The sequence below is a fragment of the Lycium barbarum genome, chromosome 1 (genome assembly GCF_019175385.1).
Source record: "Lycium barbarum isolate Lr01 chromosome 1, ASM1917538v2, whole genome shotgun sequence".
NCBI classification, from domain to species: domain Eukaryota; kingdom Viridiplantae; phylum Streptophyta; class Magnoliopsida; order Solanales; family Solanaceae; genus Lycium; species Lycium barbarum.
In genome coordinates this window covers 14,271,221-14,298,105 of record NC_083337.1, presented here as the reverse complement: position 1 = coordinate 14,298,105, position 26,885 = coordinate 14,271,221, and the positions used below count along the sequence as shown (strand labels likewise).

General features: G+C 34.6%; 1 protein-coding gene across 2 annotated transcripts; it reads left to right on the top strand.

Annotated features, from left to right (window-relative positions):
- The first annotated feature begins 17,182 nt into the window (after positions 1 to 17,182).
- On the top strand, positions 17,183 to 26,663 carry LOC132632242 (uncharacterized protein At4g00950-like). Of its 2 annotated transcripts, none has more exons than XM_060348105.1 (2): positions 17,183 to 17,913; positions 26,335 to 26,663. In XM_060348105.1, exons 1-2 carry the CDS (start codon positions 17,339 to 17,341, stop codon positions 26,399 to 26,401), a joined length of 642 nt encoding a protein of 213 aa, XP_060204088.1. In that variant the 5' UTR covers positions 17,183 to 17,338; the 3' UTR covers positions 26,402 to 26,663. The 2 variants fall into 2 exon arrangements, with proteins under 2 accessions (XP_060204088.1, XP_060204079.1); XM_060348096.1 differs by having other exon boundaries at positions 17,191 to 17,932.
- Positions 26,664 to 26,885: the final 222 nt, after the last annotated feature.

Sequence of the window (26,885 nt, the reverse complement as noted above, 5' to 3'; positions counted from 1 at the left end):
CAAGTAGTCTACGGATCAAGTCTATCTCCCTGTCCACCTGCGGGCATGACGTTCCACAAACAAAACACCGTCAGTACGAATAATGTACTGAGTATGTAAAGCATAATCAACATCATAGTAGAAGCATGAGAAATAACGTAAGATAGAAGAGTCATGGGATGATAGAGCCATTTGTACCTCTAGCGACATTCATCATGTTTCCTTACCCTTTTTCTAATAGGAACCTTCCATTACTAATGCTTACTTATATAGTAGTACCGTACCCGACCATAAAAGGTTTTGTATCTCACGTACCCAGCAATGACAAGGTTCGATGTTATACGTACCTAGCCCTACTAAGACTCAGTGTTATCTGTAATCAACTGCAGTGGTATGCGCGCGATAGATATCGTACCCGGCCATATAAGCTCGGTGTTCTTAATAGTCATACATGGATATATGTATATAGGAGTACATGAATATCATCAAAATCATCATCATCATCATCATCATCATCATTTCCATTTATAACTTTCCTTAGAGGATTACCTATCATAGAATAAGAATAATGGTATCGTGAGAATACCAAGAATCATGAGCTTTAGTGATTCTAGGGATGAAGTAATTTTGGAAGACATTATGGAATTCATGTGAAGGTATATAACAATGGGATCATGCCTTAATGAAAGAAGAGTTAGCCTTACATACCTCTTTGTCGTCTTAATTACTTAACGTTCACCGCCAAAGCTTGAAAAATCTACATTTAGAATGATTCATACCACGGTTAAGCCTTAATGACACTTCTTAAATTTAAACTAGAATAATTCATGAGCTAACGAAAATTAGGCAGAATTTCCCTTATTTCATCGATTTCCACCATATTACAAAATAACTCCCAACAACCATAATAACATCCAAAATATCATAATCAAGTAATCACATTCCATTAAGTCTTCAAAATTCATTTACACCTCGAAGATTTCGGATTTGTTGCATTGTGAATAGACTGTGTAAGCTTAAGGTGAATATGAAGTCCTTACAAGATTAAGGAGAGTATTAGATAGCTTAATTTGCGTACTATAGGATTTGGAAGTCATATGCTTATGTGAAACTAAGTTCGTCAAAGGAAGTGAAATGCAAGGCGTGTTTGGAAAGGTTTTCGCAATAGTTGATTCGATGCGTATTTAGTAATGTCATGAGGGGATGCTATAGGGCCTATCGTATGGTTATTGAAGTGTTATATAAGTGCCAAGAAGGTTCCACAGGGATTGTAAGTCAAACGAATCGACGAGAGAAAGTTTTGGAAAACTGTGGGTTGTATGACCACTTATACGGACCGTATAATTCCAGAGGAGGGTATTTTCTTGGTGGGATTATACAGTCCATTTATACGGACCGTATAAGTTATATGGACCGTATAAATGGCCGTATAAATCGGACGGGCAGCTTTGTTCATTTTATATATATAGATGACCCTTGTTCATTATTTTATTTCCCACATTTCTCCAAGTCTTGAAAGCTCTAAAACCCTTCTCCAAGCATATTCCACCCAAACTCAAGAGAAAACAAAGATCAAATAGCAAGAATCAAGGTATTCATGTGTTGGAAGGCTCTCTAGGGTTAGTAGACTTCAAGAATAACTTGGGTATTGAAGCTAGGATTTTCATACAAGTTGATAGCTTGCTCCAAAGCTCATTCTTATGAGATAAAAGGTTAGTTTTCATGCTTATTTCATGTTATCAAGAACGCTTAGTTGTTGAACAACTTGGGTAGAAGGAGAAAGTAGAAGATTAGGTCTAAATGTAGTTTTCATGATGTTTTTGAGTAGTAAACTAACTTTAGTCATGAGTCATAGTATGCTATGGATATAATATCGCTATGAAGGGTATTAGTGATGACCAGGAAGTGTTGTATAAAATTGTGCAAAGGGTTGGTGTGAAGTTATTGATATAAGTTGAATATGAGAATGAATTTTGAAGACTTAATGGAATGTGATTACTTGATTATGATATTGTGGATATTATTATGGTTGTTTGGGAGTTGTTTTGTAATATGGTGGAAGTGGATGAAATAGGGGAAATGCTGCCCAATTTTCGTTAGCTCATGAATTATTCTAGTTTGAATTTAAGAAGTGTCTTTAAGGCTTAACCGTGGTATGAATCATTCTAAATGTAGATTTTTCAAGCTTTGGCGGTGAAGGTTAAGTAGTTAAGAAGACAAAGAGGTATATGTAAGGCTAAACCTTCTTTCATTAAGGCATTATCACATTGTTATATACCTTCACATGAATTCCATAATGTCTTCCAAAATGACTTCATCCTTAGAATCACTAAAGTTCATGATTCTTGGTATTCTCACGATACCATTATTCTTATTCTACGATAGGTAATCCTCTAAGGAAAGGTATAAATGGAAACGATGATGATGATATTGATGTTATTCATGTACTCCTATATACATATATCCAAGTATAACTACTAAGAACACCGAGCTTATATGGCCGAGTACGCTATCTATCGCGCGCGCACCACTGCAGTTGGGTACGGATAACACTGAGCCTTAGTAGGGCCAGGTACGTATAACACCGAGCCTTGTCATGGCCGGGTACGTGAGACACCGAACCTTTTATGGTCGGGTACGGTACTACTATATAAGTAAGCATTAGTAATGGAAGGTTCCTATTAGAAAAAGGGTAAGAAAACATGATGAATGTCACTAGAGGTACAAAAGGCTCTATCATCCCATGACTCTCCTATCTTCTGTTATTTCTCATGCTTCTACTATGATGTTGATTATGCTTTACATACTCAGTACATTATTCGTACTGACATCCTTTTGTTTGTGGATGCTGCGTCATGCCCCAGGTGGACAGGAAGATAGACTTAATCTGTAGACTACTTGTTCGGAGACTGCATAGAGGAGCTCCATTTGATTCGGAGCTGCAGCTGTTGGTACTATTCTTTTGTGTATATACATATGGGCATGGCGGGGTCCTGTCCCGTCTATATGATGTTACATACTCTCTTTAGAGGCTCGTAGACAGTTGTGTATAATTAGATGTCTTCTAGTCTTGTCGGCTCATATTTTGTATATTATTTTGTTAGCCTCGTCGGCTTGTGTATATGTACATGGGCATAGTTGTTGATGTTGATATAAAAGTGTCTTTGCCCAATGAGATCCGTATTATGGATGTGTGGGAATCATGAGTAGGCCATGTGGCTCACCTAAATGTAAATGTGAATGTACTATGATAGGTGCCCGGGTAGGTTAGTTCCGAGTGCCCGTCATGGCCCTCCGGTTGGGTCGTGACATATTCATTCTCATTTTCAACTTATATCAACAACTTCACACCAACCTTTTGCAAAATTTTATACAACTCTTCCTTGTCATCACTCATACCCTTCATAACGATATTATATCCATAGCATACTATGACTCATGACTCAAGTTAGTTTACTACTCAAAAACATCATGAAAACTACATTTAGACCTCATCTTCTACTTTCTCCTTCTACCCAAGTTGTTCAACAACTAAGCATTCTTGATAACATGAAATAAGCATGAAAACTAACCTTTTATCTCATAAGAATGAGCTTTTGAGCAAGCTATCAACTTGTATGAAAACCCTAGCTTCGATACCCAAGTTATTTTTTAAGTCTACTAACCCTAGTGAGGCTTCCAACACATGAGTACCTTGATTCTTGCTATTTGATCTTTGTTTTCTCTTGAGTTTGGGTGGAATATGCTTGGAGAAGGGTTAGAGCTTTCAAGACTTAGAGAAATGTGGGAAATGAAATAATGAACAAGGGTCATCTATTTATATAAAATGAACAAAGCTGCCCGTCCGATTTATACAACCATTTATACGGTCCGTATAACTTATACCGTCCGTATAATCCCACCAAGAAAATACCCTCCTCTGGAATTATACGGTCCATATAAGTGGTCGTACAACCTATAGTTTTCCGAAACTTTCTCTCGTCGATTCGTTTGACTTCCAATCCTTGTGGAACCTTCTTGGCACTTATGTAAAACTTCAATAACCATACGATAGGCCCTATAGCAGCCCCTTAAGACATTAATAAATACGCATCAAATCAACTATTGCGAAAACCTTTCCAAACACGTCTTGCATTTCACTTCCTTTGATGAACTTAGTTTCACATATTCATATAACTTCCAAATCCTATAGTATGCACTTTGAGCTATCTAATACTCTTCTTAATCTCGTAAGGACTTTATAATCACCTTAAGCTCTCATAGTATATTCACAATGCAACAATCCGAAATCTCCGAGGTGTAACAGTGACACCCAGATCACATCGTGTCTTAGCCATTTTAGGCTTCCAATCAGAATACTCTGCCCCGTAGGCCCATATTTCCTATCATATAGCCAATCTGGCACACAATACCATCATCACTTCGTCTGGAATCACTTCCTATCGGACCTTTCCAAAGTATCCTAAACAAATGCACATAAGATACTATAATAAGCATGAATATGACATGCAACACAACAATCCATCAAGATAAGCAATAAAGACTCAATCTTTAGCTCTTTTTCCACTTTTAGACGAGTATTTAGGATTGATGAGAACACATAATCATAATGAGACAGGTAATAAGCATAGAAGCAATAAATAAGGGACCTCATATCCCAATCACAGGTACAATCAATCTATGCTATCATATAATTCCCAGAGTATGGCATTCAGACCGGACTATACAATGGAAATTACGCAAAACCCATTTCGAGTTTAGACCCCATATTTTGAGTTCTAGACCTCGGCTTAAGGAGATTTTTGAAAAGGTTTGCTAGAAGCATCAAGTGGGTAAGTTTCTAACCTCCATTTTACCTTTATGTCATTAATTAGTAGGGATTTCCATGATAGAAATCATGAATTAAAGAGGAGATTTGGGATAATATCTAAGTTAGAAATAAGGGATTCTTGATTTAAGCATGAAATTGATTGTGGATTTGGTTTATTTTTGGGATATAGACTCTATAGATTATGAGTAAACTATTTTGTGGACCGAATTTCTTACTTTCGAGCTCGGGATTCTGTTTTAGGTTGACTTTCTAGACCCGAATCTTCTATAGGGAAATACGAGTATTGATTAACTCGTATTCTTACGTATAACCTGTGTTCGAATAGATTGGGATCGTTCATAGGATCTACGAAAGGGAAAGGCATCGCTGTCATTTTCAGACTCCTATTCCAGCCATGTTGAGACTATAAACCTTAACTTAAGCATCATGGTTGGTTAAATTGGACTAATAAGAGAGGAAATGGGGTAATTAAAAGGAGTCTCGATACTTGTGAGGTGACAAGCACTTGTATCAGGTACCGGTGCCATGATAAGGGTATTTGCATAATTTCGATTGCATAGTCTGATCTGAATGCCATGCTTTAGGCACTAGCTGATAGCATTAATTGATTGTGTCTGTGATTGGGATGAGGTCCCTTATTTACTGCTTCTATGCTTATTACCTGTCTCATTGTGATTATGTGTTCTCATCACTCCTTAATACTGGTTTAAAAATGATTACGGACGGAGTGATAATGGTATTGCGCGCCAGATAGGTTATATGACAGGTAATGTGGGCCTAAGCCAAATAATCCACCCCCATTTATACAGAACAGAACTCGATCTTCCTACCCACCGATACTCAGTGGGACCACTAATTCTTACCTTATTCCCTTACTTTAACATACTAGTAATTAAATGATTAGACTCCATCAGACACATAACCCACAACGGACATCAGACTCAACCCACTTATCGAGTATCAAGTAAGAACAGTAAATCAATGTGGTCAATGATAGTGATGTCATATACTTCCCAAACACCTAGCCTCGCTAATGGGGTCAACTCTACCTACCTTCATTATTTTCATCACGGATCTTGAGGTTAATTGTAACGCCTTATTTTCACAATCAGAAAGAAATTAATTGTAACTTACCAGAATGAACCATAACCATATGTCATCCAATCGGGATCAGCTCTGCTACCGACACAAAATATGAACACACAAATATAATGCAATAAATGTTAGTATCATATCCGTACACACATGCTAAATAGTAATATTTGACCCATTAGCCATGACCTGCAGAGGACCCATGGTGTCCATGTACCACTTGCTCCGGAACTAACCTCGGATCATGAGCCCATAACTAGGCCACATCCTCACCCTTTGTCAAATGTGCCTTTTCATATTTATATTATCTTCCTCATCACAATGTATTTCCGTTCCACAATCAATAAGGAATGTGAACAATAAATAAATTCATCACCATGCGCATAAGTCACCATGTCACAAGTCATATCAAGACTCAAGAATCAATTTGTCAATATCAAGAATACAAGTCACCCTATCACAAGTCACAATGAGGCTTAAGAAATCACCCTGCTAACAATGAGGATACTCCACGAAGATGCATACCCTAAGAATACACGTCATCATGCAACAACTATACCAAGACTCAGACTCGACTCATCAATAATACGAATAAGGAATCACTCCGAAATCCATAAGGAAGTAAACACTGGCGATTCCCGCATGCCCAGTACATAGAATAATGACAACATGGATACTTAAATGGGGACACCTACGATTTAGGAACAGGTCACCCCCACCCATGGTATAACAAGACACTATTATGGCCAACTCGGTAATTGTACATAACCGCCCTCTAACTGGATTAACACTAACTATAACTACTACCTTGCTTCCTTTTTCAGTATATCAACTACGCATCTTGTTTCAATTATTTACTTAATGGCACGAGACCCACAAAAAATCAACATTCATCTTAACCTAAACAATATCCATCCGAACTCCGTGTTTGAAGACCTAATCATGCTTTCTCCCGTCAATTCTATAACATATATACTATTTACTAATCAAAGTCTAACTCAAGTAAACCATAACCTACCTCGTTGTCGAGCAGCTATCACGAATGTTCATGGAATATCCACCATCCCGTCTTGAAGCTGGAAATTGTGATAGAGAAATCTTTAAGGAAGATAACGCAAAGGATGTTTAGAGAGCCACCTTTCCCTAGTCATTAAGTGTTTTACCCAGGGAATACCCTAATGACGGCTTAGAGGAGAGGTTTTGTGGGCAAGAAGGGTTAAATCTCGAAATAAGTTTTTAAATGCGGACTGAACCATCGCTACAGCGGGCTCGCTATAGCGGCCACCTACCCACTGCAGCGAGAACATATTCCCCGGGCCTATGACTTTTTAACTCCTGTCTAAATTAAATAACGAGCAAATATTACACTACCACCCACCCGGGGACTAAACTTATGACGATACACTGGGTTTTCATACACGGGCTGCGGGAGGTTCAATAACGACCAGGCGGGTCGTTACAAGACCGGTTTCAGTTGAAACCCCTACTTGCAGGAGTTCTTCCTGACTCCCGATTTGGAGCTAGCCTTGGCCAATTCTCCTTTTGGTTGTCCAGCGAAACTTCAATCAATCTGATGCTCAACTTCTTGCTAATAGCAGCTACCTATGCCTTCACGTTAGTTTGCTCCGGTAGTTGATCTTTCCTAGGTCGTCCCCTGCCCATTTCTCTGATGAGCGTACGTTAGCAGTCACCTAACGTGCTCCTTAGATTGGAGATAGAAGAGAGCCCTTACATTAGCAGCTACATGGATTATTGCACAGATAATTGATGAGATTAATTTTCTTTAAGGAGGTGGACAAATTGTTTTTTCTCATTCCTGCGTAGAGGTAATCAGCTGGCCGATTTACTTGCCAATTTTGGCGTATGAGGGGGGACGTGTGTTTTAATTCATTTCAAGAGCTACCATCACAAGGTCGAAGAATTCATAACTTGGATAAAGCTCAATATCCATCTTTTTGTGCAAGAGTATTAGCATGTGGATGATCATACAAGGTCTAAGATTTGAAATTGGTTGAGATTCTATTGTGAAAAAAAAAAAATCAGCTTCGGTTTGTCTTTAAATGGTTCTTCCTTCCTATGTCTACTCAGCTAGTGTATAATAATAACCAGGGGAGGAGCCAGAGGGGTGCAAGGGAGGTCAATTAAGCCCCTTTTATTGAAAAATTATACTATGTAGATAGGGTAAAAATGTTTTTTCTGCATGTATATAAGTTATTGAATCCCGCATCAGATTTTTATTTTTATTTTTTAAAAAAATCCCCTTATTTGAATTCCTAGCTCCGTCACTAATTAATAACACAAGATTTTGGTGATGGAAAAGTAAAGGCATCAGCAGGTGGGCAGATTGAGTTGCATAGCTTGGGATTAGTACATCGTGAATTGCTGCATCTCAGTTTTGTCTAGATATGTTATGATTTTTATGGACGACCAACGATACAGTTGCTCTCTTTTTTCAAGTCTGAAATGCGTTCCTGCGAAAAATATTAATTGCAGAATCAGTTGTGAAAAATTGCAGCACAAAATTGGCTGCTGCTGCTGGTCCAAAGGCAAAGGAATGGACAATTCAATATTTTGACAGTGGTGCACGGGAGTAGCTGGCACAATGGAGCTGCCCAATTACCAATTTTTGGTGCTAATTGGTCTTGTTTGTTGGTCACAAATTTACAGAGTTTCAGCAGCACCTTTCAATGGTTCATATATTGGAATGTGCAAGCTTGATATACCTTCAAGAAATGAAAAAGGCATAAATAGAGACTTAAACTTGGTCTCTAGTGTCAATTGAACGCTCTAACTTACAAAATATCATCTAGACGCCTCAATTCGTCTCCACTTTGTCAATTGTACCCTCCAACTTACAAAATGATCATTTAGATATCTCTAAAATTTATGTGTCATGTTGGCGTCAAGGTGTCAACGAGACACAACTTGAACAAATTGAGATGTCTAGAAGTGCATTTTCAAAGTTGGAGTGTTTAAATGTCAACGGATGCCAAGTAAAGATGTCTATCTATGTAAAAGGCTGCAGTCCAGTGTTGACACTAAATTGCGAAAGGAAGAGGTTTAGATCAAAGGGTCCGAACGATGTTTTTTCAACAAGATTTGGTGACATTATTTTTCAGCTGTAGCAGCAAATTTGAACGAGCCAGAGAGGTGCTTTACAAATACATTTTTTATATGGGTGTGTGCCATAGCTAGAGATGGAGCACACATACTACAGCCAGGAATTAAATGGAGCAAATTAAAGATGAGATCCTTTTCATGATGCCATTAGTCAACTTTTTTTTTTCTTTGATTTTTGCAATTTGATTATTGCGTTAGTGTTTAGCCATAAATTTAGGGTCAGATTTTGAAAATTTATCTTCAAATATCTGTTTTGCCATAAAATTTGATCAGATTTTGAAAATTTATGTTTTAAAATATTTTCAAGTTTCAAAGACTGGCTCAGACCAATTTTTTGGAGAAATTTCACTTCCACTTACGAAGCTTCAAACTTTTCTAAGTAAAATGTATGTTCAAACACAACTTTAAGTTCCAAAAATCACAACTTCAAAAACTCAAAATTTTCAAGTTTCAACTTCAAAATCTATGATCAAACGGGTGTTACACTAGATATTTAAATTGTAATGTCAATTTAGAGTACATTATAAACTCTAAATCGATACTAGCTTTTATTATTTTGATAAGTTCACATTTTATGTTTTTCATATTTTAAGGTATATGGTTTATTATTAACGTAAAAGGGTCAAAATGCTCTTAAAATATGCAAATTCACTAAATTTATTTCTCGCTAATATTTAGCCTAAACATGCCCCTACCTTTAATAGCTTGGCCAAACGCCCCTGTCGTTAATAGTTTGGCTAAACAAAATACCCCTATTATTACTTAATTGGGCAAAAAATGCCCTTATTTCACATAAAACTTAACCAAACATAATTAGAAGACTAATAACGGCATATTTGGACCGAGGCGCATACATTAAGGACATAAATGGTCCAATTCAATTTCAAATTGTAATTATTCAGCCTATATAAATCAAAAGAATAAAACAAAAAAATTAAAATTTAGTGGACGGGTTGGATTATGATCAGTTGGTTAACTCATTATAATCCAACGAATCATCTGCACTTTTCCCCCTATTTTGTGTCGGTCTTTAATATTTTGCCCCTCAAGACAAATAATTTTTTTAAGGGGCATAAGTTCATATTTTCGCATCATAATATCCTACAAGTTATGTCTCGCGCCCTTAAAAAATTTATGTCCCGCTAAACATAAGTTCAATTTTGAAGGGAAAAAGACTAGCTCATCTGAAGGGCAAAAATAAAAGACCAGGCCATTTGAAGGGCAAACCATGCAAATTTCATCTAATCCAACTCATTTCAGCCCAAATATACGCCAATTGTGTGTACAAGATACCATGTGATGTCAAATTCCCAATAGTCTGGCTCGCTCATTTAGTGATTTGAACCCATTTTAACTAGTTCAAATTCGATTTAACCCGTCCATTTAACACACTCTTAATAAGAATCAACCGAAGCACAGAGACAAGTCCTTGGAGTGACTGTGACTGTAGTTTGTACATAAAATGGCCAAAGTTGTTGACGTACGGTCGGTGGCCTGAAAAGTGAAAAAGCTCCATCACTTTGTAGAGTAGGTAAGAAAAATCCAAGCTAACATGTCCAATCCGACCCTGAAAAAGGGCGTGACTTTTTCCATTATGCTATAGAATCCAAGGCAATCCATTACCCAAACAAAGTTGCATATTTTTATCAAACAAACAAGATATCTTTCTCATTCAATTTACGTGAGCTTATTTAATTAGGTACGAAATTTAAGAAAGAAGAAAAAAAATTTAAACTTATAGTTCTAAATGAGTCGCATATATTTTGTGTGGTTATAAATCATTGCATAAAGATAAAGTGTTTTTAAATATAGAAAGTAGTCATTCTTTTTTACACGAACTAATAAAAAAATAGATTCACATAAATTAAAATAAAGAAAGTATTAAATTGAATGAGAGTCTTAGTGTAACTGGTAAAGTTGTTGTCGTGTCATAAGAAAATCATGGATTCAAACCGTGAAAACAAACTCTTGTAAAAATACAGAATAATGTTGTGGCCCTAACCCGAATCCTATGCATAGCACAGCTTAGTGCACCAGGTCTCAATTAAATAAAAAAAGGCAACTTTTCAGCTGCCACCATGTGATAAAATTTCGTTGCAAGAGTAAGAGAGGAAGTCTAAAATAGTCCTTATCTTTATGCGGATATTCAAAGTTATTTTTATTCTTTCATGTGGAACATTAACGGTTTTCCATATTTATAATAGGGAAAAGGGTCAAACATACCTTTCTATTTTAGTTTATTGGTTGATTTTGTCCTCCGTTAGTTAAAGTAGTCAAATATACTCCTTCTGTTACAAGTGGAGGTCAAATGCATCCTCTACCGTTAGCAAAGTTTCAAAAATATCCCTCATTTTTAATATATTTCCACATAAACAAGTCTCGTCATTGTAATTGAGTGACATGGACGCCACATGACATTTAACTTATTCTATGTGGTGCCTACGTGGTAATGTTTTTTAAAAACAATCTGAAAAATTGATTTTTCTAAATACAAATATGTTAAAAATGGCTTTTTTTTTAATCTGAATTTTATTTTATTTTATAAAAGCTGCTTCTTAAAAAAAATTCTGGAAAATTGGATTTTTTTTATTAAAAAATCTGGAAAATGAATTTTCTTAAAATCAATTTTTCAGATTTTTTTTAAAAATTAATCCAGATTAAAAAAAATTAGGACACTTTTTTTTTGAAAAAAAATACTTTACAGTTTTTCAGATTTAAAACAAAAATCATTTTCCAGATTTTTTAAATAAAAAATTTCCAATTTTAGAGAATATATTTAAAAAAAAGGGGTTTTATTAAAACAAAAAAGTTTCAGATTTTTAATAAAAGACTTTTTTTTCAGATTTGTTTTTAAAAATAAAAAAAATCAATTTTCTAGATTGTTTTTAAAAATTTTGTCAAGTAGGCACCATATAGAATAAGTTAAATGCCATGTGGCGTCCATGTCACCCAATTCCAATGATTAGATATGTTAGAAATGAGGAGTATTTTTAAAACTTTGCTAACAGTAGGGGTATATTTTCCCCCAACTTGTAACGGGAAGGGTATATTTGACTACTTTGACTAACGGAGGGCAAAGTTAGCCAATAAACTAAAGTAGAGGGGTATATTTGACCCTTTTCCCTTTATAATATTGGTGCACTTTCTCCCAAACTTCAAACTCTACAGAAGCTGGTCGTTCGGCTTAAAGATATTCGGTTTAACCCAAATAAAATTTGAAAAAATCAAATTCTGAATTAAAAATTGAAAATTTATAATTTGTTAACCGAAATCGTAACTGAATTACCAAATAAACCTAACTAAATAAATTGAAATTTTTGGTTCGTTCAATTTTTTCGATTAAACCCGAATTGTGCTCAACCCTCGTGTGAAGCTTTCACAAGTACGGTGGAAGACAAGTTTGAAATCTCAATATATGAAGAATGATTAATTAAAAGTGATGTAATAAGACAAGGTCGAGTCTAACACTTCGGCCCGAACATGAGGTCCATTTAGGCATATTGAATAAGCTCCTAGTAGCCCCCAATTTTAATCAATTTCATAGTTGGTATTGGTGCTCGTTCGATCGTGAGTCGATTCAAATTCACCTCATTCCAACGAACAAAGAATAGCCAATCATTTGCTCTCTTTTTTTTCGTGTTGGATCCTATATGATTAAGAATTCTATTTAGCTGAAGGCATCCTTTTGGAGATATGAGGGAAGGAAAAATGAAAAGAAAATAGAAATATAATATTGCCCAACTAATCCAAGTTGTTTATATGTACACCTAGATTTTAATTATTTTCCACGTGAAGAAAATTCTATACCAATTTATTATGGACATATGACATCGGGGGATTTTGCCTTAGATTTTTTTTTTTTTAAATGTTAAAATCTGAGGCGATGAACCTTTCAACATCAAAGAAGGACGGACTTGGGAGATGACCAAAAGTGTACCACAACTGTAAACATGGAAGACTATTTGGGGTTGTTTGGTATGATGGACAAGTAAAAATAGTCTTTGGGATAAAAATTTAGTATCATTTTATCCCACGTTTGGTTGAGATAAAACTACGGGGATTAGTTACTCCGGTATTAGAGTGTTATTTTATCTCACATAGAGGGTGGAATAATAATCCCGGGATTTAGTGTTTCGTGTAAAAGAATAAAGATGACCTTAGATTTAAACCAAAAATTAAGGAACTATTTCAAGTGTTTTCTCGCAAGAGTAACGTAGGGGAATACTTAAATTTTTTGTTGTTCTGGTAGTAATATTATTTAGACGTGATTGGATTAAAACCTTTAAAATATATATATATATATATATATATATATATATATATATATATATATATATATATATATATATATATATATATATATATATTAATTGAAGTTAAATTATGTTTGGCCATGAATTTCACTTAGAAAATATAGTTTTGAGAGTGGAAATCATTGTTTCACTTAAAATACTCATCAAACCTATTTTTCAAACTTCAAGTTTTTTATTTCAAGTTTAAATTTGAAATGATGAATAAACTTGTCAAAACAAACATTTGTTTGAATTGATCTCCAAATGTTTTGTAGTCCAATTAACAATATCTTACACAACGAATCTAAGACTAATCATATGGACTAGTTTTATTTTATGTTTTAGCCGTCAATATTAATATGCAATCAGATGATTTGATATAGCCTAAGCAAGATCTCGTTCATACATATATGCAATCATTCACTAATTAAAGAATATACTGTACTAGATTTGCTTGTTGTCGGTTGGCCAAAGCATTGCTTAATTATACTTTAACAGTATGTTAGTAAGATATCTTATTTTTTCCCCATCAATTGCTTGCACACTACATTGAGAAAAAATAAAATAAAATAAAATAGAACTATCCTCATCAATCATCATGTCATCTTACCGTAACAAAGAGACAATTAGTTCATAATCACTTTCCGATAGTCAAATACACCCGCTCTTGCACATGCCTTACAGCCGCTTTGGCCAATTTTCTAAAAAATATTTACTTTTTTAAAAATGTTTTATAAGAAATATTTTAAACAATAACAGTTTGTTTTTGATTAATTAATACCGAAAATAATTTTATTAATGTTAGAGCAGTAATTTGTGCTTGATCAAAATTTTAAAAGTGTTTTTGAAGAAAATATTTTTTAGCTTTTGAAAAGTAACTCTTGCAACTACTAAAAAACACTTAACTTTTTTTTTTCTGGTATAACTTGGCCTAATAGTTCAAATATCTAAAAGGGAAAAAGTGCAAATATATCCCTAAACTTTGCGATTTAGAGTAAATATACCATCTGTTATAAAAGTGGTGTAGATATATCCCTGTCATTACAAAATAGTGCAAATATATCTTTTTTCCTGACGAAACTTTTTTAAAAATCATTTAGTTTATTTTTTAATTAAAAAAATACCACGTGACTTTAAAAAAAAGTCTACCCATTGTTTTTAGTAGACATATTTTTCTAAAGCACATGATAATTTTTTTCTGGTGGCTCGGGTTTGATTCGTTTAAAAAAGTGGTTAGACTTATTTTTTTTAAAGCTACGGAGATATTATTTTAAGGGGAAACTACATGACATAACAAACATATAGTGGGTATTGATATTTAGTAGCTATAGTTTAACTTAATTACTTCTCATAACAAACATTTGTATATTAATGACATTTAGTGACTATATATATATGCACACACAAAGTAGAATACCCATCACATTATTCACTTCCAACCCAACCTTCTCATCTCTCTCCCCTCTTCCCCACTGTTCCGCCGCCGGCCACCACCGCAGGACCTCCGGTGAAATCGACAAAAGTTCATTTTTGACCGGAAGTTTGAAGCCGCCATGGCTGCTCTATTTTTCATGGTTTGATAGAAGGATGTCGTGTAACTGCTGTAGCCTCGGATTTTCAGTTTGACACCACCATGGCTGCTCTATTTTGACTGGAAGTTTGACGCCACCATGGCTGCTCTATTTTGACCAGAAGTTTTGACGCCGCCATGGCTGCATAGCCAGAAAGGAAAGCAACGGCGCAACAGATCTGAAAAATTCCGATCGGAGAGGGAAGTTTTTGATCGGAATTTTTCAGATCTAAAGGTGAAGGTGATGATGACGGAGAAAAGAAGGTGAAGGAGAAGAAGATGTACACAGATCCGATTAGAATTTTTGACCGGAAGTTTTTCTCCAGATCTATGTATACATACAGTTTTTTTAGATCTGTGTATACATACGGTGTATACATACACGGTATATAATATATTTTGCATTTTTCGAAGATCTTTTTGTATACAAATGAATAGAGTGAATTTACGACTGTATACAAATGAATACAATCAATTTTATTTTTTGTATTCAATATTTTGAGTCTATTCGTTTTTTTTTTTGTGTAACATATGTTGTATACAGTGTTTTTCGCCTGTTTTTATTAATATTTTTGGTGTATCTATGTTGTATACACCTGTATTTGTTGTATACACCTGTATTTGTTGTATACACCTATATTTGTTGTATATATATCGAAAAATATGGTGTTTGTTAATTTTTGGTGTACATATGTTTTTATGTATTCATTTTTTACTCGCTGTATTTATGAATACAGCAAGCCAATTTATGAATACATATAATCATTTTCATGAATAAAGTGAAAAAATAGGAATTTGTTTTTGTGTTATATTCATGAATACAATGAAAATAAAAAATGAATACAGTGAAAAAAACGTATACAACCATTGGTAGCTGGGTTGTTGTTATAAAATGTAATTAGTGAAACATATGGTATGTGGCTTGAGTTAAGCCCAAATCTTTGTCATTTATGTAGTTTGTCCTTATTTTAAACTAATCAGACCCGACCCACAAAAAAAAATTACCATATGGCATTAGAAAAATATGTCCACTGAAAAAAATGAGCAAACTTTTTTTTTTAAAGCCACATGGTAGTTTTTAATTAAAAAATAAGCTAAATGATTTTTTTTTTTAAAAATCCGTTAACGGAAAGGATATATTTGCACAGTTTGTGTAAGGGCAGGGGTATATTTGCACCATTTTGTAACGGCAAGGGTATATATACACTACTTTTTTAACGAAGGTATATCTGCTCTAAATCGCAAAATTGATGGGGTATATTTGCAACTTTGCCCTATCTAAAATAAGTACTTGTTCACAGAAACTCGACCAAACAAGCTACCCATCCGTCTTAATTTATATGATACTTTTTTTCTTTTTTATCAGTCTGAAAAAAAATGTCACATTTTTATATTTAGTAACAACCTATCTTTAAACTTTATGTTTATCTTTAATAAAATGATTTATAACTATAAATATTTATTATTTATTTTAAATTACAAGTTTTAAAATCTTCCTCCCATTTTTAAATTTAGTACCCAATCAAACACACATTAAGTAAGTGTTTGGCCATAGAAATCAAAAAAAAAAAAAAAATCACCTTTTTTTGGAATTTTTGAAGTTGCAGTTGGAGTTGGAGTTAGAGTTGTGTTTGGCCATAATTTTTTAAAATAATATTTGGTTGTTGAAATGTACTTTTTCTAAAAAAACATGAAATATGATTTATACCTCCAATTTCTAAAAACTAGCAAAACCACGCAAAATAGTTAATAAACATAACCAGTGAGAGAAATATAACAATTATACTCAAGATCAGTTTATGAAGTGCTCAAAACTGATGGTTTCTTTCTATCAAAAGGTTGCAATTGGGAACCTTACTAGTGTATACAGAAAATATAACATCTCTAAATATGATTTTGTTGCAAAAATTTTCACATGCTTCTTTTCTTTTAGAGGTTTTTTAACACATGATGTTGAATGTTATTGGAGTGGAGGACAACCGAGCAACATAAATTGCCTCTGACCAATGAAAAGAGTTGTATGAATAGGGTAAAATTGAGCAACATAAAAAATTTTAGGGAAAAAATTTAAAACAGAATAACAAAAGAAATGGTCCAAAATAGAAAATGAAAAAAGTAAAAATAAAGTTTTGATTATTTTTCAAAATCTAAAATATAAGTTGTATTTGAAATTTTTATGGTTAAATATCATAAAGTAAAAAAAAGCGATTTTTTTTTTCTTCCAATAATTTTCATGGTCAAAGAGAAAGTATTCGTCACTGCCTTCAAACACCTCACTACTTTCTCTGCATGAAATACCTAATTGATTGATGTAAAAGTGTCACCTTTTTTCCCGTGAACAAACCACCAAGACCCAAAAAAATAAAATAAAGCATTGTCCTTCATTTTCCTCTTCCATGTAACAATTACTAGTACTATTTCTCCTCTCCATCTTCAAACAAAATAACTAACACCATGGCTACAGAGCAAAGTAATTCTTCCACACCCAAACTTCCTCTATTTTCAGCACCACCAGCTATGACTAAATATTATTCACCTCAACATTCAGGTATCCTAACACCACCACTTAACACCTTAGCTTCTGTTCCTTTCAAATGGGAAGCACAACCTGGAAAACCTAAACCTTGCACTGACCTTATTATTTCCATTTTCAATGATAATCAGCCCAAATGCTTAGACCCACCTCCAGCAAGACTTTACTACTTGGAAAATACCAAAATGCCCTCCCCTACAACTGTCCTTAATGGACCTTACAATAATAATAAATGTACAAGTCTTGAGAGAGGAAGAGGACAACTTGGTACTTTAGTTCTTTACAATAAGAATAAGAATAAAGTACGTAAATCAAGAGGATATTGGTGGCAGAGGTTTGTTAAACGTAAGGGTACTGGTGGAAATATTAGGAAGGAAACTGGTGGTGTCGGTAGGGGTAGTTTTGTCTTTTCATGTTCATCTGTGGATTCAACAGGCAGTGATGAAAGTGGACATAATCCCAGTGTCAAAATGGCTACACTTAAAAGAAATGCCAGGTCTCACTCTCACATCTTGGTATGTCTTTACTTTTTCACATCTTATTTTGAGTTGAAATTTTCTTATAACTAAATGATTATTTATTTGAATATAAATAAAGGACAACTTGGTGCATAAAATATCTAGCGTTAATAGGGTCGGGAGAAGGATCACAACCCCAAAAGTTGTGATGTAAGGCAGCCAACCCTAAAGCAAACTTTAGGGACTGTTTTCACGGCTCGAGCCCGTAACCTATATGTCATGCAAGGACAATTATACCGTTGCTCCACGCACCCCTTCTACTTGAATATGAATTTTGAAATTAATAATAGTAAGTTGTTTATGGTTTATAACCCAGGCTTGTATTCTAGCTAGTAATATCGCTTAGTAGTTAAAGAGTCTCCTACTACCCTTCCTTTTCTTCTCCCTTCCAACCCTTCAATGTGATGGAAGAATTTTTTAAAGTCATAACTTAGTTTTGACACAAAATTTAAAAATATAAAGAAAATTTATGAATATTGTAGTTTACAAATAAAGGTGTATAATATACTAAAATTACTATTTTTTTTAACTTATTATTTTAAATATATCAGTCATTCCTATATACATAAGTTTCATTAAAGGTAAAATAAAAATGTTAAAATAAAAAATGTACTAAATATAAAAAGAGACTTTTTTTTAGCACATACTAGAAAAAGTAAAACACATACTCTCTCCGTTTCAGTTTATGTAAACATATTTATTTATTAGTCCGTGTAAAAAAGAATGACCCTTTAATTTTTTATATTTGGAAATAATTACCTTTATGTAATGATTTATAGCCACACAAAATATATGTGACTCATCTAAGGCTATAAGTTTAAAAGTCTTCTCTTTTTTCTTAAACTCCGTGTCTAGTCATATGGATTCATATAAATTGAAACAAAGGGAGTATATAAATTGGAATGGATAAAGTAATAGTTAATGTGTTTGATGAAATGATAAAATATTCTTAAAGTTAGTTCCAAAATATATTAATTTAAAAAATCTTTAAAAAGATAATGACACAAGTAGTGAAATAAAATGAAAATGGAGTTAAGGGTTTGTCTTGGAACAAACATTTTTGAGGATGTTTTGGAACGTACATTTTTGAGGATTACAAAAGATATTAAGAATAAGCACGGTTTAATTTTTTTATAAAATAAAAAATAATTATAAGCTAAAAATTGGACAACTTAGAACTTCAGATTGAATTTTGTTTATGATTAGACATATTTTGTGTTTACCAAAATATAAATAAGTCAAAAATCTAACCCCCCCCCCCCCAAAAAAAAAAAAAGTCAAAAAGTATTTGTAGCTTTGTTTACTTACTCGAATATCCTCTTAATGCCACCGTCCACAACTACTAGCAGTTGTCGGTGCGCTAATTCAATCTTGTTTGGCAAATCTTGACTCTAGACCTTAAAACGAATGTTGCTTAATTATGTAATTCTAGTTTACATATTTTATGAGTTTCAGTTTCACATACTGGAGTTTACAGGAGGAAAATTAAAGTTGTACAATTATTCAGTGTTTCAGTTCTATATAAATATAAGAGAATTGCTCTCACATTTTCACTGAGAAATTAATATGTTTAACTAATATATGCTCATAATTAGAATGTGAAGTACGGAAATGGTCATGGTTAGTGCAAAAGGCATGAGGTGTATCAAATGGCTTAAGACAAAACTTAATAATTGGGCTTAGTAGAAGTGGAAGACAAATGGGGTAATTCTACAGCCAACTTCACTTTTCGCGAAAGTCCAAAGTATATTCATATATGTACCATACAACACAATAGTAATAAGCAATATCCGAAATATCAAAGGTTCTGTGTTTGACTAATTTGGAGTCCGCAACTTAATTGACCCAAAAATTAAGTAAATGAACTAAAATACCCATTAAAACAAAAGTTACATTATTATCTTTTGCGCAGGAAATTTCTGCGCAAAAAGACTTAGAGCCCGTTTGGATTGGCTTATAAGTTGCTTATAAGCCGTTTTCAGCTTTTTTGATTGTTTGGCTAGCCAGTTTAAAGTCATTTTATGCTTAAAATAAGCCCAAAAATTAATTGGGCCCGTTTGGAAACAGCTTATAAGCTGCTTTTTTTAAGCCCATTCAAACAGACTCTTAACAGTTAATGGCGCGGTAAAGCCCTTTTGCGCAAGAAATTCATGCGCGATAAGGGTTAATTATTGACAAGACTATGCTCGCTTTTGACCGTTTTATATGACAAACTTATATTACGCAAAATATGACACATTTATATAACATAACTTTTATATAACTCTTTTGGTTAAGAACTTTTATATAACTCATTCGGTTAAAAAAACTCACATTTTAAAAATGTCTAATTCAAGATGTTTCATTAAAAAAAAAATACATCATTCAGTACAAGAAGAAAAATACTTAAGATTCATAATTTAAGACAATTCAAATATATCAAGAAGAATTAAAATACATTCATAAAATTATGATGTTCTTCAACCACGAGAGGCTCTTCCACTACGAGAGGTTCTTCCACCACTAGAGGTACTTGCACCACCACGGCTCCGTAGGTTACACAAATGCTTATCATGGCCAAACTCCTTACACATTGAGTACCTTCGAGAGTATGTCCTATTCGGAACATCCATTTGATTGGGAATCCGAGTTCGTGCGTTAACACGCAATTTACGGATATAATCCTTGTTAGCAATCATTGAAAATGACTCATTTGGCCAGTAAACCTGATTACCAATTATCGGTATACGCTTTAAGATTACTTTTGACGCTGTATTCCGATGCCACATAATTTGATATCATTTTTTTCAATTGCCTCGAAACAGTTGATGACATGAGAACACGACATGCGGTATGATTGCCACTTACCATAACTACATGTTCTCGTTATCTCATAAACAGTATGAATGTTACCTCCCCTACCTTGGTAATAACCTGTCCTGACTTCAAACGCATGTTCAGTATAGTTATACTCGACCATCTTGTGTAGCTCACATTTTTTCCTATGCTGCTCGAACATTTTTGAAGGATTTGGCATCCATTCCCACCATCTGCTAATATGGCTTTGTCCTGTCTTGTTCTAGCCACAAACCGCTCCATAACTTTCTTGCAAGTCATTCTCACCATTGCAGTAACGGGCAGGCCCCGTGCAGATTTTAGCAAATCATTGAATGATTCTGAATTGTTTGTTGTTAGCATCTCTCATCTCATGCCTTTATCCGTATGTAATGTCCATTTGTCAACATCGATTTTCTTCAATCAATTATATGCTTTCGGCTTCACTGCCTTGATCATTTCCATTTGCGCAAGAAACGTTTTTTCTTTATGCTCCATTGTAGCCGCTCACATCAATTTGTTTAGTGTGCTGTTTTTAAAGGCCGTTTGAAAATTGTCTTTATGTGCTTTAAACAAAAGCGATGGTAAGCAAAGGGACATCAATTTGTTTAGTGTGCTTTTTTAAAGGTCGTTTGAAAATATCTTAAACAAAAGCGATGGTAAGTAAAGGGAGGCTGCCACCCTGCCAAATTAAGCATATTGTTCGATATGTCGTGATGTTGATTAGATAGCACACATATGCCCATACGATCCTTAATAACATATAGCCTTAAATGTGTCAAAAACATCCCCCATGTCTCGTTGCTCTCGTTAGCGGCAATGGCAAAAGCAAGAGAGAATATCGACCCATTGGCATCTATTATTATTGCAATCAGTAGCTTGATGTCGTATATCCCGTACACATGTGTGCCATCTATGGATAAGACTGATCGGCAATGACAAAAACTATCAATGCATGGTTTGAATGTCCAAAACACAAAATTGAAAATATTACCGGCCACATAAGGTTGGGTGTCGAGCTTCCACTCTACAATAGTATCAGGATTGATTTTTTATGGAGTTTCCATATACCTCGACAACTGCTGGAAAGAGCCCTCCCGTGTACCACAAATCATCTCAAAAGCGCGCCTACGCCAGAGATATCCCTTTCTCTTGCTTATCGTTTTACGGTATACTCTCTTAACGTTTCTAATACAATCTTAAATGGAGATCCTAGACAAGTTTAAACAAACAACATTTAGCAATGATAATATAATTGATGTCAAAATTATAATGAACTTGGTCGAATAGGTTACCTTGAGGTTTTGGCAATGTCAACAAGTAACACTTGAGCAATCATGTTTGTATTTAAATTAAAATGATATGCTCGATTCTCTTCCATATCACAAGTTTGTCGTGGATAGAATTTTGTGATTATCAACATACTATCATGAGTAGCAATACCCCGAAACATCCATTGACAACCTTGATACTTTCTTCTGCAAACCAGTCTCCATATCTTTCGGGTTGAATCATCAACTTTAAACTCCCTCATTTCCTTGAAGCTATAAATTTTGACGGCCCTTTGCAATGCTTTTTTGGATTTGAACATCATGCCTTTTGCAAGGTGAACTTTATCATTTACAAGATCGAACGGTTCTTTCCACAATTTTTGGCGAATTGAATCATCTTCTCCGGTGACGACAAAGGCATCAGCATGACCTTGAAGATTGTTAAGATATGGAATCATGTTAGAAAGCCACTAAATTGGGCTATCTGCCATCGATACGTGCTGGTGAATTGGGCTTCCTGCCAGCGGTTCTTGCTGGTGTGGCCGACTTTGCATCATCCTCATGGCAGGAACAACAGTTAGTAGAAATGATGCAAAGTTGGCCACACCAGCAAGAATCGCTGGCAGGAAGCCCATTTTACCAGCACGTACCGATGGAAAAAAGCCCAATTCAGTGGCATTCTGACGTGATCCCATATCTTGACAATCTTTAAGGTCGTGTTGATGCCTTGTCTTCACCAGAGAAGATGATCCAATTCGCCAAAAATTGTGGAAAGAACCGGTCGATCTTATAAATGATGAAGTTCACCTTGAAAAAGGCACTACAAAGCCGTCAAAATTTATAGCTTCAAGGAAATGAGGGAGTTTAGGATTGATGATTCAACCCGAAAGATATGGAGGCTGGTTTGCAGACGACAGTATCAAATTTGTCAATAGATGCTTCGAGGTATTGTTAGTCATGATAGTATGTGCATAATCACAAATTCTACCCACGTCACACTTGTGATATGGAAGAGAATCGAGCAGATAATTTTAATTTAGATACAAATATGATTGCTCAAGTGTTACTTGTTGATGTTGTCGAAACCCCAGGGTAACCTATTTGACAAAGTTCATTATAATTTTGACATCAATTAAATTATCATTGCTAAATGTTGTTTGTTTAAACTGGTCTAGGATCCCTATCAAAGATTGCATTAGAAGCGTTAAGAGAGTATATCGTAAAACGATAAGCAAGATAAAGGGATATCTCGGGCGTAGGCGCGCTTTTGAGATGATTTATGGCACATGAGAGGGCTCTTTCCAGCAGTTGTCGAGGTATATGACTACTCTATATAAATTCAATCTTGGTACTATTGTAGAGTGAAAGCTCGACACCCAACCTTGTGTGGCCGGTAATATTTTTAATTTTGTGTTTTGGACATCCAAACCATGCATTGATGGTTTTGCTCATTGCCGTCCAGTCATATCCATAGATGGCACGTATTTGTACCGGATATATGACGGCAAGCTACTGATTGCAATAGGAATGGATACCAATGGGTCGATATTCCCTCTTGCTTTCGCCATTGCCGCTAAGGAGAGCAACGAGATAAATGGGATGTTTTTGACACATTTGTTATTAAGGATCATATGCGTGCTATCTGATCGACATCGCGACATATTGAACAGTATGCTTAATTTGGCAGCCTTCCTTTGATTACCATCGCTTTTGTTTAAGGCACATAAAGGAAAATTTTCAAACGGCCCTTAAAAACAGCACACTAAACAAATTGATGTGGGCGGCTGGAATAGAGCATAAAGAAAAAAAGTTTCTTGCGCGGATGGAGATGATCAAGGCAGTGAAGCCGGAAGCATATGATTGGTTGAAGAAAATCGACGTTGACAAATGGACATTACTTGCGGATGAAAGTAGGAGATGGGTGCTAACAACAAACAACTCGAAATTATTCAATAGTTTGTTAAAATCTGCACGGGGGCTGCCTGTTACTGCAATGATGAGAATGACTTACAAGCAAGTTGTGAAGCGGTTTGTAGCTAGAACAAGATAGACCAAAACCATATTAGCAGATGGTGGAAAATGAATGCCAAATCCTGGAAAAATGTTTGAGCATCATAGGAAAATGTGAGCTACACAAGATGGTAGAGTATAATTATGCTGAACATGTGTTTGAAGTCAGACAGGTTATTAGCAAGGTAGGGGAGGCAACATTCATACCGTCTATGAGATGTTGAGAACGTGTAGTTGTGGTGAGTGTTAATCATATCACATGTCGTGTTCTCATGCCATCAAGTGTTTCGAGGCAATTGGAAAAAAGGTATTAAATTATGTGGCATCAGAATACAGTATCAAAAGTAATCTTAAAGCGTATGCCGGTGGTTTCTACCCACTTGGTACTCATGCTTATTGCCCGAATGAGTCATTTTCAATGATGGCTAACAAGGAGTATATCCGTAAATTATGTGTTAACGCACGAAATCGGATTTCCAATTAAATGGATGTTTCGGATAGGACATACTCTCGAAGGTGCTCGACGTGTAAGGTGTTTGTCCGTGATAAGCGTTTGTGTTACCTACGGGGCTGTGGTGGTGCAAGTACCTCTGGTGGTGGAAGAACCTCTCGTAGTGCAAGAGCCTCTCGTGGTTGAAGAACCTCATGATTTTATGAGTGTATTTTAATTCTTCTTGATGTATTCGAATTGTCTTGAATTATGAATCTTAAGTATTTTCTTGTAATAAATGATGTATTTTATATTAATGAAGCATCTTGAATTAGGCATTTTTAAAATGTGAGTTTTTTTAATCGAATGAGTTATATAAAAGTTATGTCATATTTTGCGCAATATAAGTGTGTTATATAAAGCAGTCACAAGCGAGCATAGTGTTGTAAATAATTAACCCCTTAATGCGCATTAATTTCCTGCGCAAAAGGTAGTAACGTAACTTTTTTTTTAGTGGATATTTTGGTTCCCTTGCTTAGTTTTTGGGTCAATTAAGTTGCGGACTCATGATGCATGGTTCAACATTCAAGGGTTGTTTGGTTGGCAGACTAAATTATGGATTTATAATTTTGAGACTAATTTATGCGGCCACCTGAGATATGGATAAAATAATCCCAAATTTGATGGGATATTTAGGATTAAGAATAGGATAAAATTTATATTGTATTTGGTTGATGATCAACCAAACAAAGTATAAATTTTATCCAAAACTTAATCCTGAAATATTCCACCTTATAATTCCGTGTACCAAACAACCCTCATTGAATAATGGAGCTGTCTCTTTATTCTTTTCCACTTAGATACCAGGTTTTTGTATATACTTCCTTCATTTTGAAATGCTTGTCATGTTTCGCATCTCGCGAGACAAATTACATGAATTTTGACAACATTTTATGTATTTTTCTACTAAATTGATGATATGAGAAGATTTGCAACTTATAATATTTTTCTTATAGTTTTTCGCGGATATCTAAATTTTTATTTTTAAAATATTGAATTAATCTGATACTCCCTCCGTTTCAATTTATGTGAATCTTTTTGGAGTACGAGGGTCAAACTTTATAACTTTGACCGTAAATTTTGATATAGATTTTTCAAGTTTGTAAAAATAAAAATTTTATATTTAGAAACTACATAAAAAGTACTATAAGTCATGATAATTTATAATTCATATAATTTAGAAATAATGTAAGGAAAACGTGATCAAAGTACCACCTCGTAGACTCTCTAAATAGTAATAGGTTCACATAAATTGAAAAAGAGGGAGTATAATTTAGCTCCGAAGATTTGTCAAACTGAATTTAGAAAAGCGAAATGTGGCAAATAGTTTGGGACATAAGAAACATGTGGTAGTATTCAATCTGTGACACATAAATTGAAACAGAGGGAATATAATTTAGCTCCGAAGATTTGTCAAACTGAATCTAGAAAAGCAAAATGTGGCAAATAGTTTGGGACATAAGAAACATGTGGTAGTATTCAATCCGTGATGTATTTCTGACCCACACATCACCTGGTAGGCTCTTACGGTTAGACCATAGCTCTAGGGACGTTCCGTTTTCTCAACTCTGCTAACACACAACAATACCGTAAAAACATTTCTAGTACTTCCATAAATTATTATTATTGTGCTATCCTTGGTTTTGATCATTATGCTTTCCTTTATTGCTTCATTAGCAAATCAGAACTCCAATCCTTTGAATTCCATGTTCAAGTGCAGTTAAGTAACATGTGCTGAATTTGTACCACGCGTTGTTCAGTTTTTCTCTGCCTTCTTGGTATTTTAAAAATTAATTCATGTCGAATATATACAGGCTTCAATATACGAGGGTTTCAAGCAGGTCATACCGTGGAAGGGCAAAAAGTCAAAGAAATAAGTAATCATTGAGTAAGACTCAAACATGGGATGCTTTATCAATCAAATGAAGAGTTGTTGAAGAGTAATATCCTAAAACTCCTTGGTTATATATGTAATATAAGTAGTATAAAAGCATGAATTATATATGTTTCTTCCCCCTGAGTTGTAATCTACGATATTTAGCATTAGTTGCTCCTTTAACGTATCATAAAATTGGTGCTGACTGATTTTTCTCTTAGTGATCGCTGATCGCTTGTCCATTAATCTATATTTGCACGGAGGTTATTGCTTGTAGCATATCCGAGAAGTAGATGAAACTAATAACAATTCAGCTATTTGATAAAGAGAAAACTGTCCCTTTTCAACTTCCTAACCTCACCTCATCGAATATATAATCTAGAGTGCTCTGTGTGTTCAAAGTAATTGTGGTCTTATTACATAGAATTTTTGACCAAAGTAATCCACAGCGTCCCCACTCTGCGACGGCAAAGTGGATCGCACAACAGG